The sequence below is a fragment of the Ambystoma mexicanum genome, chromosome 8 (assembly GCF_040938575.1).
Source record: "Ambystoma mexicanum isolate Mex_15411 chromosome 8, UKY_AmexF1_1, whole genome shotgun sequence".
Classification (NCBI taxonomy): domain Eukaryota; kingdom Metazoa; phylum Chordata; class Amphibia; order Caudata; family Ambystomatidae; genus Ambystoma; species Ambystoma mexicanum.
In genome coordinates, this window is record NC_090929.1 from 306,198,601 (window position 1) to 306,214,628 (window position 16,028).

A 16,028-nucleotide genomic window follows, 5' to 3' on the forward strand; every position below is an offset into this window, starting at 1 on the left:
GCAGGATGGAATGACCACTGATGCCATTGACACTTCAATAGGGGTCAAACAGAGATGCCAGTTGGCGGCTATCCTGTTTAATCTTTATATATGCGACATAGATAGACTATGGGATGAATTGTTGGTATTTCCAGTTAAACTGGGAGACTCTCGTATTAACTGGTTAGCTTTCGCGGATGACATCATTTTATGCGATCGCACTCCGTATGGGCTACAGGCTAAACTAAATGCTTTCAATGTATATGCAAAATGTAATAACTTGGCTATTAATGTTAACAAATCAAACATAATAGTTTTCGCAAATAGGAAAAAGGTATGTAGGTACACTTGGCAAATTAACGACATAGTCATCCAACGTGTGCTAAAAACCAGGAATTTGGGATATAACCTATGTAACTCTAATTCTCTGCAGATATGGAAGAACACCCTTAACCAGAAAGCTACTCCTCTCATATCACAGAGGAAAGTTATATTTCATAAATATGCAAAATGTTCCCTTAAACCTTTATTTGAATTTTAAACCCTGAAGGTTGAAGCGATTCTATTATATGGTCTAGATTTGTGTATTTTGGTTCTTACCAAGATATTAAACATATTGCAAGGAAAAATTTAGAAAGCTGTATTGGGCTTACGCAAATCTGTACCCAATTCTATTTTAATACATGAATGCGGGTTAAATTTGTTGGCTTCGAAATTCTGGTGGCGTAAGCTAACAAATTATAGTCAAATGTTATATCCTCCTTCGAATTCATTGTACCAAGATTTCTGTTGTATGGTCATGAAACAAAATCCAATGTCGATCAAACGACATACCGAGAAGATGGAAGAGCTATTATTTAGTATAGCGATGGACCATAAAGATTTGTATGAACGACAGTATGTGGTAAAAAAGAAATGTTTCCAAATGGACTGGGTAAACATCATAAAAGCTAATGCAGCATACAAATCTTATAATGATCAGTATAATTTTTTCCACAAACAATCATCACCCAGATTACACTACTTAACTATCTTTCCATGTCCTAAAGCAAGATATCTGTACTTGAGATTTAAATTAAAGCTCATACACACAGGAGGAAGAATCAAGTACTGGTCAGAAGCTTCAAATCTTAGAGTAGAAGTGTATTGTAGATTTTGGCATAATAAAGAAAGCCCTGTGTCGCTTAAACATCTGCTTATATATTGTAGCGAGCTCAAAAATATCAGAAGTTTGCATTTGGGTAAATTCTATAATAGTAATCTAGCTATGTCAAGAGAGTTGTTCTGGTCACAATGCATGTGGGGGAAATTGCAGAGAGTGATACTGGCACTAACATGTTTCATTGTTATTCTTGAGGAAAAACTGAAATGCTACAATATGAGTGAATAAGAGCTATAAGAATGATGTAATGTATAGCTGTAATCAAGAATTCACATGATCTTAATTAGAAGAGATATGAAGCTCTGTTTGATTTTAATTGATTAGTGGAATATGATGTTCATGTTTACTAATATTTTTAGGTGTTCTTAAGATACAAAAATATATATTTATATTGTGTTTTAAAGTATGTTAGAAACATTTGTCTTAAAGTTTGTATGAAACATTTGTAAAGGTCCAAAAACAAATGAATAAATAAAAAAAGGTGAAATTTACCATGTCTTCACAGAGACTGAACAGAAAACAACTAAGAGACATCAATATCACAACTCCAAAAAGCGACCCATTTGATCAGACAGGTTCATCTTCTTATCTCTGTGAAGAATTATTCTCTCAAACCTGGACACTTGTTTCAAATCCTCCACCCATTCAGTAAACGTTGGTCTCTCCACACATTTCCATTTCCTCAAAATGACTTTATTTGCTGCCCTGAATAACCAGCACCTCTGTGGGTAAGTAAGCTCTTCCACCATGCCATCCTCACCCAAGATAATAGTATTGTAGTCGAAATCTTCATGCAACATTAGGATCTCATTAATCCTCATGGTGACCTTCCTCCAGAACAACCTCAATTCATAACATTCCCAGATCATATGTTCAAAAGATCTAACTGCATGTTTACACCTCCAACATGCATCTGAATCAGTCATACCTCTTGCATGAAGTATCTGGGGCGTCCAAAAAACTCTGCCACTGTTTTGCATATATTCCTCCATCTGTCCTCAGACATCTCTGATCCAATTATCTCTGACCAATTTGATAACAAGTCTTTATTTGGTTCACGGCGTTGGTTCAGATTTTTATACACTTTAGACACCATACCTCCTTCAGATTGGTATTCTGGTAACCAGCTCTACCAACCTTTGCCTCCATCTGCAGATACATTTTGTAGAACTTTCTTCAACTTCTTATACTCTCCCATAGTGCAATCCTTGAGGTCTTTTATTTGTGCAAGCCTTTTAAAACTTATCCATTTTCCATCTTCAATAAGATCCTCCAACCACTGTACTCCAACCAACAACCAGTTTGGCCAAAAAGTGGCTTCCCATTCAACTTTATATCCGGATTCAACCAGATTGGGATGAAACAATTGTCAGAAATCACCTTTTCACTCTTCTTCCAAAGATCTTTCCAGCATGATCTTAAAAATTCTGTTGGAGGAAATTACTTATATTCAGACCCATCCACTGTAGACAGAATGGCTCTGGGTGAAAGTGGAGATGATCGACTTGACTCTGCCAATGTCCAGGCATCTGTTGAATTTTCAATGAAAGGAACCAAATGTCTAGCTCCAAACGCCAAGTGATAATTTTCAAAGTCTGGAACCCCTAGACCACCATAGTCCAGGGATAATTGTAATTTCCAAAGTTTAAGGCGCAGCTCTTTATTCTCCCATATAAAGGACTGGATCAGATTCTCAATTTTCTTCAGAAAAAACTTCTTAATTCGTAAAGAGATCATACTAAGCACGTAATTAACGCGTGGTGGTGTTGTTGTTATTTTAATTGTATTTACTCTCCCCCATAGACTCAAACGTAGTTCATTCCACCTTTTCAAATCTGACTCCAAGGATTGGACTTCCTGAGTCAGGTTGACATCCATCATATGAGACACATCATTAGTTAACCAAATTCCAAGATATCGCATCTTGTCCGGACACCAATTGAAAGGAAAGTTCCCCATTTTCGAAATAGAGCATGATCTAGACGCCGGTAGAGCTTCGGATTTTGACCAATTAATCTTGTACCGAGATACTCTGTGAAACATGTCAATTTGTTCCATTAGTACAGGAATGGAGATCTCAACATTTTGAATAACTAGCAACATATCATCCGCATATAGCCAGACCTTCTGACATGCTTCACCATAATGACTACCTTCAATTCTTTCATCTTCCCTTATTTTCACAGAAAGGAGTTCCATAGCAATAACAAACAATATGGGTGACAATGGACATCCCTGCCTTGTCCCTCTTCTAAGTCCAAATGTGCCCGAGACCATACCATTTGTGTTCACACATACGCTGTAGGTACAGAATATAACAGTCTTATCCATCCAATCATATTTTTTCCAAATCTGAATCCATCCAATGCTGTCAGGAGGTACTTCCACTCAATCCAGTCGAATGCCTTTTCTGCATCCAAAGACAACACCACAACATCATTACAATGTTCTGTCCTTTCAAATAGAGTCAACAAAAGTCTCCTCATATTATACGATCATGTCTCCCTTTCACAAAACCTGTCTGGCTCTGGTCTATGATATCCGTCAGAGAAGACTCTAATCTCAAGGAAAATGCTTTCGCAAAAATGTTATTGTCAATGTTCAGCAAGCTAATTGGCCGATAAGTACTTGTTTTAACCAGAGATTTCCCCTCCTTCAAGAAAACAGATATCGATGCATGTCTCGTAGACACCGGGAGACATCCATCAATCAGAGATGAGCGCAACATTGCCAACATTGGATCGAAAACCTCTCCTGGAAATATTTTATACAGTTCCCTGGCAACCCATCCGGGCCTGGACATTTCCCTGAATTCAAAGCACATGCAGCTGTCCTGAGTTCTTCCACACTCAGCTCATTCTCCATGGTTTCCCTGAATTTCAAATTTATATTTTGCAAATGGCAACGAATTGACACACTTCCTCTTCAGATAAATGAACTTCAGAAGAGTATAGGCCAGTGTAATACACCTTGAATGTATCATTAATTTCTGCATGTTCAAAAGTCACAACCCCATCTTGCTTTTCAATAGCATTAATTGTCTTTTCATTATTCATGATCCTTAAGCGATGAGCAAGAAGTCAATCACATTTTCTCCCTTTTCATAGTACTTGCTTCTTGTTCTAAGAAGAAGTCTTTCAGCCCTTGTGGTAAACAGGTCTTCTAATTCTTCTTTTTTCTGTTGTAGACTATTCAAAGAATCCATAGAGAATGTTCTCATATTTTCCTTTTCAAGAATCTCAATTTCCTCGTTCAGTTTCTTCATCTCACCATCTCTCTCCCTTTTCTTTTTGCTTGATAAACCGATCAGCATCCCTCTCATGTAGGACTTAAAGGCTTCCCACACATATTCCACTTTTACTTCACCAGTCCAATTTTCAGCCACAAAGAACTGTGCCTCTTGCACTATTTTATCCACAATATCATTGTCATCAAGAAGTGTAACCTTCATCCGCCATGTATTAGACTTTGGTAAGGGAAAGGTTAGTTTCATTTACATTGACATTGGTGCATGATCTGAAATTAAAATTGACTTAATGTCTCCCCCTTTGAATGATTGCGTGCAAAGACCTGAAGTCAGGAGGACAATCCGTGAATATACTTTATGTCTTGCTGAGAAAAAGGTATAATGCTTGACAGAAGGATTCTGTAATCTCCACCCATCTGAAAGATTCCATTCGTCCATGAGTTTCTTTAAGGCCATTCTTTTCAAATTATTAGCAATGTCCACAGTTTCACCATATTTATCCATTACAGGATTAAGAGCAACATTGAAATACCCCCCACCCACCCACAATAACATTACACACACCTACATTCTGTAAAAACTGTGCAATGGAAATGAAGAAGCTTCCATCTGCCCCATTAGGAGCATATATATATTGCAAAAATAGTAGGAGACGTCTTGAATTTTCACAGTTACACATATAATTCTCTCCTCCTTATCTTTCTCACATTTCATTTCTGTAATCGGTAGATTTTTCTTAATCAAAATGCACACACCTCTTGAACTAGAAGTGAAGGATGAACAATAAGCATTACTGACCCATCCCTGTTTCCATTTATCCAAATCTGTCTCCAACAAATGAGTTTCCTGAAGCAACGCCACATCTGCCCACATCTCTTCCGATTTTTGTAAAATCACCTTTTGTTCGCACAATTAGCACCATTAACATTCCAGGATATCACCCTTAAATCCCTCTTGTATTTGGAAGACATGAGTGAGTCCATTCTTACACCTCTTGTGATGAATATAAGTATTACAAAAAAATGAACACCTATAATAACAAGATAAAATAGATAAAAACTAACAGAAAATATAAAAGCCTTCTTGGATTTGACCAACCCAAACCTCTGGAACCTTCCTTCCACAATCACGTGGAAAAGGACGGTTCCGCCCCCTCCATATTTGCAATCGATAAATATAGTCATCAAATGTATCTACAAATAGGATCTTAAACACCATTAAAATATCATCCTATCAACCCAAAATAAATCTATGAAAGCTATACTAATTTGTTGTCCAAATGCAAAATTCAAAATCCCTTCCTTTAATAGTGCATTATGTTCTCATTAAAAGCCAACGAGCATTGGATGTACCATCAAAGTTACACACATGGTAACTGAAGAACCATACACTGCACACTGTGGATCACATTAAGTCAAGAGCACCATCATGTCCCATCCATCCACACCATCCAATGCAAACCCAATAACTTCCATCAAGTGCACATTTATAATCCAACATCTCATTAAGACATCTGGCATTGAATGTACTAGTGGGAATAAACCTGTGGCAACGTAAAAACGCACGTTAAAATAAACACATACTTCTAGTTCTATCAACCTTACACCCCAATGTCACCAACTATATATTAAAAATTCTTCCACCCTATCATAAAAGGAAGGCATCTATTTATTTGGAGGCCCTTAGAGGCATTAGACAGAGTACATGTCGTTCACGTCCCTCAAGTATAGCAATTTTACCAGAAAAAAAAAATCACGCCCATCTCTTTGGAGGGACGGAGATCGTCATACAGTAAATAATTGCTTTCTCAGGTAAACACACACACATAACCTCTCTCCACAACCTAAACCAATCCCATGCTTCATCCGTGTCTCCAAAGAAAACTGGATTTTCAGTCAATGTCTGCACCTGCCCATCTCCACCCCAATTCCTGCAAGTGCGTCGAGTATAACACTGTACTGAATTGTGAACCTCATAATGAACAGGGTACAAATGGATCTGAGCATTTGGGCAGGACAACATTTTCGAACAGGGTGAAAACTGAATGAAGCATTGGGCAGGTGCAAACAGTTAGAAATACATCTGTGTAATCAAGTTAGGGCAGACTGCCAGGGACCGGGATGAGTAGAATTCTGTGTGTAGCAGATTGGTTCGTAAGGATTAATACATACCGTGCTACATACATCTATATAGATACAAAATAGAAAAATAAATAAATGACGGGATTTCAGATTACCATGTGGCCGGTGATCCCCAAGGTAATTTCCAAAACCATGCCAATGTGTCGAGATGAGTACAAACAGCTGGCACCTGTGGCAAAGTAACCGACCCCGGACGGGACGCTGAGTCCATCAACTGATCAAGACATCCCCAGGACTCACCGCGCATACACAATAATGGCATCTACGCAGGACCTCAGGCGCAATAGATGCCAGTGCCCATCCGAAATCTCTTCAGGCGAGCCGGAGAGGAACCAGATCGCAGCTCCCGCAAAATACTGGAAGTCATGGCTGAACGTGCCGTTACGTTATCCCATTAACACAATCACATGACTGAACTGCCCAATCAAAGTGGTATTAGGACCTCAGCCGTCCCCCTCAACGCGTTAATGCAAACGTAACAAAGTGAATCATACATACTCCAAAAGTGAAAGCCTTAACCCATTCATTGTTAATGAATTCCAATTCCGAAAACAAAACAGAATACACTACGGTCTCATGACCCATTAGAGGAAGGCACCCACACAGCCACACAAGCCCTATGAATGTTCGAGCCTAAGAAAATAACCATTGAAAACAACGACGACAACCATGGATTAAAGAAAAACAAAAACCTTATAATGAGTAATACAATCAAAAATCGTATCACAATATTATGTTTTAAACATAAATATACATCACATTAACTACTATTAAGCAAATGAGAACATTAAACAAACCAACTTCATCATCTATAAAACACATTAGTTAGCATTTTTATCAATCCTATGATTTTCGGCTCTCAGCCAGTTCTCCGCTTCCACAGGATCATATGTGGTCTTGATCCCACTAACCATGAAAATCTTCAGAGTTGCAGGCTTGACCAACATAGTTTTAATCCCATCTCCTGCGCCAGAATCTTTGCATTTTTGAAAGCTTTTCTCATATCCACAATTTCTTTTGGGAAGTCAAGGTAAATGGCCAATGGGACTCCATGCAGCACTAGTTTCAATTTCTCTTCAGCAGCTTTTAATATTCTTTCCTTTGCACTCACTTTTGTCATGACCATTATGATTTGTCTTGGTTTTCCTGCATTTGCATTTTTGCCAGCTCTAAATGAATAATTCAGGTCACCATCCTTCAGGACATTTTTTCCCAGAGTCTCAGCCAAAACTCCATTTATTCTTAAGTCATATATTGTATAGGCGCTTTATAAATAAACAATACAATACAATACAGCATATATGTGCTAAAAACGGGGTAGCAGGATTTTCTATGTTTAAAGCATGAATTGTCCCTACATTTCCATTACCAATAACATAAGAAACCACAAATGGGTAGAGGAAAAAACAAAAGGGAGAAGAGGTGTTGCCCATGCAGCGGCCTGAGCGTGAACAGGTGCAGAACGGCTTGCCTTTGACATGCCACCTCGACATCCATAGCACATGTCACTGCATGTCCGGCCCATACCACTATGTGGAAAGAAAACTCTGGGGTAAATGAAGGGAAGGAGGAAAATATTTGTGCATCATCAAAGAGATAATATGTGTACCCAATCCCCAAAGGAGGAGATGGGCTTCGCACACAATGTGGTGCAGAGAGTGAATTTAGGGGGTTGGGCAGGACAGACTTTGATGGACCATGACCGGTGATGGAGCTCCAGGGGATGGTTCTAATGTTGGAAAAGGAGTCATTGGTTAAGTACAAGGCAATTCAGGCAAGTCAGCCTGGGAAAGAGAGTCATAAGGATTGATGGGTGGTCAGCAGCAGCAGTGAATGTAAACTGAATTATTTATGTAATTATGGCTTCTCCTGGAACCCTGGTGTGGCTGGGACTCTTGATGACCAGACTTGGAGATGCATGATCTAAAACCAAATTGTTTCTTCTTCACTGCAGAAAAGGTTCACCAAAGCAGCTCCCTGTTGTGAAAAGCACATGTTCCAGTGCCCCTGCCTGCCTTCCAGGAGCAAAGAGAGTGTCTGAGAGATGGAAAACCTTGCAGAGGCCTTTGAACAAACTGCCGAGATGCCATGATGTAAGCCTTTGAATCTGCCTGCATTGACATTATTTTAGTTTATTTTGGGTATTTGTTGAGCGCAAACCTAGATTCAGGAAGTAACAACACATTAGATGGTAAGGGGAAGCAGTTCTTACAACGCATCGATTAGTTATAATGTACATTTAGTGGGGAACATGTAACAGTGCTGAGACAGGGTGTGGGGATGGAACCGGGCATGGCTGTAAAGTGTGATCATTCAGAGGGAATACTGGGCTGGTTGAGTCTGTGGGGAGTCTAAGTTGCTCTTTAAAAAGCATGGTTGTGATTTAATTTCTGCATTGTAAGGCACCAACCCCGAACAGAGCCACTTCATAGCACCCTGAGTGGCAGCTGGGGGTGGGTGGGGTCTTACACTTACACATCAGAGATCATTCAGGGTCAGGTAAGCACCACGGAGAGGGTGGGTGTACAGTACAATCTAAGTAGCAACATTGTAATATGAAACAATGTAAGCAAGTGTGAAAGTGCGGTCCAAGTGGTTTTGGAACCCATAGGTGGGGCAGAACGTCAGCATCAGGGTGCCTTAGGCCAGCTTCCTCAGAGATTATCAGAGGAAACCTTGAACAGGAATGTCTTGTTTCAGCTCCTGAACATGGGATGATTGTCCAAGAACCTCAAGGAAGACTATTCGATAAGGTGACACCTGCAGAATTCAACAACAATCGTTCACTAATTTTCTTAGTTTTTTTAGCATGAGCCAAGGTAAGGGAAATGGAGATGGTGGACCATATGGACAATGGGGCAGTACTTAGTAATTTTCTGTCACATATAGCCTGGGCCACTACCCCAGTAAGCACTGTGAATGAAGCATAAGATTATAAAGGATATCCACAATTTCACGGGTAGCCAGTCTAGTAAGGTTTGAGCTATGGCATGGTGTGGTCTCTAGAGGTCAGGCCGAGGATCTGCCTGGCAGCTTTGTTTCTGGATTAATGACAACTTGTGAGCCAGGTTTTTTGTAACCAAATGTGTATATTTATGTCAGATTTCACGATTTGGGTCGTAGATCGAGAATGCTGTATCAGTACGTTCCGTAAAAAGGTATGATGAATGTTTAGTATATTTTATAACTCAAAAAGGAAATTTATAATGTGTAACACTCCCATGATTGATGTTTTACGCACCCTTTGAGATTTGAAGGCATTGAGATATTTTAATGTTAGTTTCATTGCTTTCTTTTGCGAGATTCAGTCTTTTCTTGCAGGGGTGCCATCAAATCTCTGTTAGGAACTGTGACATTGTCCCCTGCCTTGATCTTAAGGTGTGTGTGTGCGACTCAGGGTCCCAGGGCAGTGGATCATCACACTCATACTTCTCTGCATACTGGCCTTGTTGAAGTCATCCCAAATACCGCAATGACTGTTTTCGTGGCTTGTTCCTCAGCTGAGCCGTAAACATTTATCCATCAAGAAGAAAAGAGCAAAGTAAGTCAAACAGAGGTGTAGCAGGACTATTTCAATGGGCACTGTAATCTGTGTGCGGACCACAGTACTAGCTCCAGACGCACTGATGCTCACTGTTAGGTTCCATGAATGCACTCCAGCATGCATGGGCTAAGGGAGCGATCAAGATGGCAGACTGGCCGATTGAAGACTTGGTCTGAAGGGCAGTCTGGGGCAAACTGAGGGGAACACCTGATATCTCACAATCCCATGGCCACAGTAACCACAAGCCAAAGCTACAACCCATATTATATACACACTAAGAGAGCTCAGGGGAGGGATGGGGGCCTTATACAAGCACTGTGAGGGTGAAGGCCGGTGTGAGTGTTTGGAGTAGCAGAGCAACAAGGCTGAGAGAGAAGAAGGTGCAGAAGGAAGAAGTACAGAGGAGGAGGTACAGAGCTCAGAGGCAGGGCCAGGTATACAGGCAAATGTGTGTGGTGAGTTGCTTAGAAGAAAAGTAAGATGGGCTTAGATGAGCACATTAGGCCTGCATAATCTAGCCCAGCATATGAAGAAACCCTAGTTCTATCACACTTCTACACATCATCAAGAGTGCTGGTGTTACCCAAAGAAAGGTATCAAGCCTGTGGCCACCAAAAGAAACAGATGATTTATTTACAAACAATTTGGTATACAGAAGACTGTGAGTGACACAATAGTTAAGACAGATTTGTTTTATAGTCTGCCATTGAGATTTCCCATTTAAGTCCCTACATAAGTGTGTTGAACTTAATTCAAGTATTGCACCCTCTGTGGATTCCACTTGGCTTCTTGACAGAACTAATTCCAGTGGCCCGTCACGGAGGCATTAAGGGATGTGTAAATGACTGGACTTGGAAGGTACAGTTTTGAAGTCTTCTATAGCAGGTAAAAAGATTTGATACAGAAAGTAAATAAATGTAACAAAGGGAAACGTATTCGCATGCAGGAAGTAAAAGTCTCTCAACCCTGAGAAGTGCCTGGTCACCTCGTTCCAGAAGGACAGTAAGCCCTTGTAGGCTAACTAGATGCAGGTTTTCCTGGGTCCTGAACCCATGACTATTTAGTGACAAGTCTCTTTCTCTGTTGAAGTCTGTGTCACTTTGTTGGCTCTTGTCCCTGCTGCTCTTTTACATTTCTTCCAGTAACCAGGAAAACAATTTGAGTTTGAGTTACTAGTTTCACTTTCCAACCACAAGTGCCCAAACTCCTTCTCCAGCTTTTGTATTATACCCCAGGGATTCCTTCACTTTTTCTTATCTGAGCTGACTTTTTCTTATCCTCCTGTCCTGGGCCTGTTCTTTCTCCAACCATCTAGTCCTTCCCTGTGGTGACCTGATCTGCTGGAAGCTTTCTGTTCCTACTCATTTCCTTTCTACCTGATTCATTTGTTACAATGTCCTGTTTTGGCATATCACCCCTTCCTGAAATGTCCACCTCCTCCTCTTTAAACTATTGCCATCTCCTCCAAGTCTTTAGGCCCTCTTGTCATCACCTCTTCCAAACCTTTGCCACCTGTGCCTGATGTTGCTCCTTTCTTTGGGTTCTTATCACAACCACCTCCTTCAAATCTTCACCACCTCCTCCTACAACCACCTCCTCTAAGCAAGCAGCTCTACCAGATTTGCATCCACTCCTCCTGATATTAACACCCCCAAGTCTCCTCCAACCTCCTCCTGATGTGACCATCACCTCCACTCTTCCAAAGACATGATTTCCCTACCTGTCTTGAAGCTTTTCTCCTCTTCCTGGCTCCTTCTTCCCTCCTCGTCTCCAACAATCTCTGCTCCTTCACAGTCCCTGCAACATGCTCCAAACATCTACAGCCAAATGCAAACTCTTCCCACAACCCGCACATAGAAACTACGGCTGTCAGTATTAATAAATCATTCCCTCCTCCCCCAAGGTCAATCTTTGTCTCAGCGTCTTAACCTGTGAGGGTTCACTGAGTGAGGGCTGGAGTTGCCAAACCTCCCTGAGCACACTTGGGGCTAATTTGGGAAAAGTGTGTTGGGCAAAGCCTGTGTCCAGCCATTCTGCCCTCTTGGATTTCAGACTTGTTGTTCTGATAGGTTTGATGTGAAAAGGGATTCTATGTCATTTTATTGACGGTCGTTTTTTCAATTGATTTTTTACGGACAAAAATACACCATAAAAACTCATCGAAATAATTGGTATTTTTTATTTAGGAAGGTCCATCTTCCAAATACCGGTTTCCTTATTGTGTTACTTTTATTGTGTTAAATGAATTGTAATACTACGTAGATAGCCCAGGGCATTCTGGAATATCTTATGATTGCTATGTATTCTTTTTAAACACTCTTGTGTCTCTTTTAACTTAGTTTTAGGTTAACGACTGCTTGCACGCCTGATTTTGTACGTTTGAACTACAACGCCCTTCAGCATTGCAGTTCACACCCATATTTGTTTATTTTCCAGTGCGGTCTGTGCAGGTATTTAAGGAAGACCAATCCCGCCACTTCACTGATTGTCAATTTTAAGATGTGAAACATTAACAGGCCAATTCATGGAATTAATGTGCGCTGAAATTTTCGGCGAAAGCGTGCGAAAAACACACCGAAACCCGTGCACAGCGATTCATGGAAGTCCGTGCGTGTGTAAATCCCAGGATGTGCGCCAAAATTCTGTGTGGCGCACGCTGGCGCACACGTCTCCAAACAGCATACAGCACATAGCGCAGCACACACAACAAAAGTAGGAGGAACAGGGGGCGTGACACGCAGAATGGGGAACAACGCGTGAAAATGTGGGCATCACGGGGGAAGTACAGGAGGCAAATGCGCGGAATGGCGACACGCACGTTCAAAACACGTATTCATGGAATCGAACGGGCAAACGCCCCGAATCCGGAAACACGTACGCCAGCAGGAAGCAGGCGTACGTGGACCCGCGCAGCATAAAAGTGCGAGCAAACAACAAACAAGCTCAGACGCAGGATGAATATACTGTTCCTAGCAGCAGTGGTTGTGGGATACCGCATGAGGAGGAGGAGAATAGTCAGGCCCAGAATTTTCACACCCAGAACCAGCCTTTTTGGGATGCCTGATGACCAGGGGTTTGGGAGGTACAGGTTTCCACCTCACATAATACTCGACCTGTTGAGTGAGTGGGAGGATGACCCACCCTGTGCTCCCAAGCACTCAGCCCCCTGGAGAAGGTCCTCAATGTACTGCACTTCTTGGCCACTGGATAATTTCAGCGGACAAGTGCTATAGTGGGGGGGGGGGTGTCACAGGCCACGCAGTCACGCTGCCTACACCAGGTCTTGGCCATCATGACTGCACGCCCATCAGTCCGCAGGCACATATACCTGTCCAGAACACCTGCAGAAAGGCAGGCTGCCGTCCAGGATTTCTACGGGGTGGCACAATTCCCCAAAGTCCTAGGTGCCATTGATTGCACCCATGTGGCTCTCATCCTCCCAGGGCATCAGAGCACATCTATAGAAACCGCAAGCACTGGCATTCCATCAATGTGCAGGTAGTATGTGATGCCAAGGGAATCATCACCTCAGTAAATGCCAACTATCCAGGGTCCACCCACGACAGTTTTATTTACAGAATGTCAACCCTAAACCGGGACCTAGAAGCTGGGTGGCATGGCGATACATGGCTGCTCGGTGAGTATAAATGCCACAGCACATGCATGCATGTCTGATACTGAGTAATGTCACAACCCCACTAATGATACCCATCACCACCTCCCCAGGGGACAGTGCCTACCCTCTTAGCACCCACATGATGACGCCAATTCGGAACCCCACCACACGAGGTAAGATACAACACAGCCCACATTGCAACCCGGGGCATAGTGGAGCGCACATTCGGAGTGCTCAAGTCACGCTTTTGCTCCCTTGACCATTCTGGCGGGCAGTTGTTATATGCCCCCACAGTAGTGTGCAGGATCATAGTGGCAGCATGTGCCCTGCACAACGTTGCAACACGCCGGGGCCTGCCAGTGGACATGGTGGTGCCCCCACATCCCCAACCACATGCACAGCTGCTGCGCATGGGAGGGGAAAGGGCACAGGGTGAGGCAGCCTGTACGCAGCTGGTGGCTAATTACTTCACCTAAAATCACACCCCTGTGGAGTGCACACAGCCCTGGCACATACCATCTGACAATCAATGATGATGACATAAGGGACAGTCAACTGTCACAACCATACCAGCCTGAGATTGGTCACCTGGAAGTGTTACATTGTGTGCATCCCTACCTACACAAACACCACCAAAGCTGTGCCATCAAAAGACACACTTCTATGCTTTTAAATTCATTACCCCCTTGCAAAATACAACATGACAACAGTGCCATGTCACCCAACCCCTCCCCAGCACCGCCACCCAACACACCATGGCATGTCATGCTATGTGAGAGCAAACCAAGCAATCCCCAAAACCTGACACAAGTGTCACAAAGTACAGTGTACCTAATGGAAACTGGCCACACACAATATGCTCCCAGTAATGTAGAATTAACAACACACATGACCAAATACTTACCAACAATGCAATGCAGCTACACAACCTCAAACATAGCAAAAACATGACAGTGCTAAGTTAAAGTAGTGGTAGTCTTACAACCTGATTATGCCAGCACATCGACCCCTTCCAACTGTACAGTGTTGCTGCCACGCAAATGTGTAAGTGCACTGCTTACAACATAAAATCTCCATCTCCAAAGTAGACGGCCTTGTGAAGACATGAGGAATGAACCTGCAAATTAGGAGGAAGACATGGATGCACAAGCACATATTAATACACCATGCAGTGTACAATACAACAACAATATCCACTAGGAATGTATACACAGTATTGACTACAGACTGCCCACACAGCTCATGCGAGTCCAACGTCACCGTGTAATTCACTGTCACTTGGGCACACCCTTTGCAAGCCCATGGAAACAGGAAGCATGAGGGGTGTGTGTCTCACGAACCCAAGCATCTAACCCAAACTCAGGACAAGCCTGCATGTGCCCAGCCGGGATACAGTGGATGCCCACGGGAGCCACACAAGGCAACACACTGTAAAAAAAATCAAAAATCAAAAATGGCCGGGGGAGGGGAGGCCACCCAGGAGGTCCGAGGACAGGGTGCGCACCAACAGCCACCTGTGTGGATGTTGGGAAAAATAAAGCCTCCATGGGCTCTTGGCCTGCACGGCTATGCCAATGTGGGAGAACTGCTGCTGTCGCTCTCATCACCCTCTGCTGCTGCATCAGGAGGTGGTGGTGCTATGGGAGGCAGCCCCCACAAAGCCCTGGTATGGTCCTCCATGGCAGCAAGCATGCGGGTGTGGAAGGTCTCGTTCTGGAAGATTATAGTGCGGAGATCCCCATGCAGCACCTGACGTGATGCCCGGATCTCCTCCCCAGTTGCCTGCATCTCAGCTGAGAGCGAACGTGTGAGCCGCTCCAGCTGCTGTTCTGTCCTCAAGTTAGTGGAAGCCTCAAGGTCAACAAGAGTCTCCCTGAGGTGATGGAGTTCTACCCTCAGGGCTTCCCTGTGGCCCTGGGACTCTATTGATATCGATTGGCGTAGAGTCTCCAGTGCCGCCCGTCGGTCCCTGTTGGACGCCAACATGTCCTCACTGTGTGATTGGCAAATGGAGTCTGTTGCCTGCTGTAGTTGCTCCATCTGCCTTTCAGGGGGGACAATGGAAGTGGCCACCCTCTCCATTGCTTGAGCCATCATCTCAACGGATGCTGCCTGTTGGGTTGCCATACCGTACATGGATTGTTCCCATACGGTATTGCCTGGTGGTGTACAGCCACCGCGTTGGCGGGCCCCACACTTGTTTGGGGCAAGGCGATCTGCGCCTTGCTGTGCCGGCACTGCCTGAGGCTGCAGGACTGTATTCTCCCTCTGATCTGGTGGCCCAGGAACAGGATCATATGTTGTGGAGTGTGACCCTGCATCCGTAACCGCCAAAGGCG

At 43.0% G+C, this 16,028-nt stretch overlaps 1 protein-coding gene across 1 annotated transcript in view; it reads left to right on the plus strand.

Annotated features, from left to right (window-relative positions):
- LOC138471861 (microtubule-associated protein futsch-like) overlaps positions 1–16,028 on the plus strand; it is a 291,122-nt gene that overhangs the window by 187,277 nt on the left and 87,817 nt on the right. Inside the window, exon 4 of the mRNA XM_069609720.1 lies at positions 8,484–8,622. Coding sequence (XP_069465821.1) covers positions 8,484–8,622 — 139 coding nt within the window. The remainder of the gene's footprint in view (positions 1–8,483; positions 8,623–16,028) is intronic.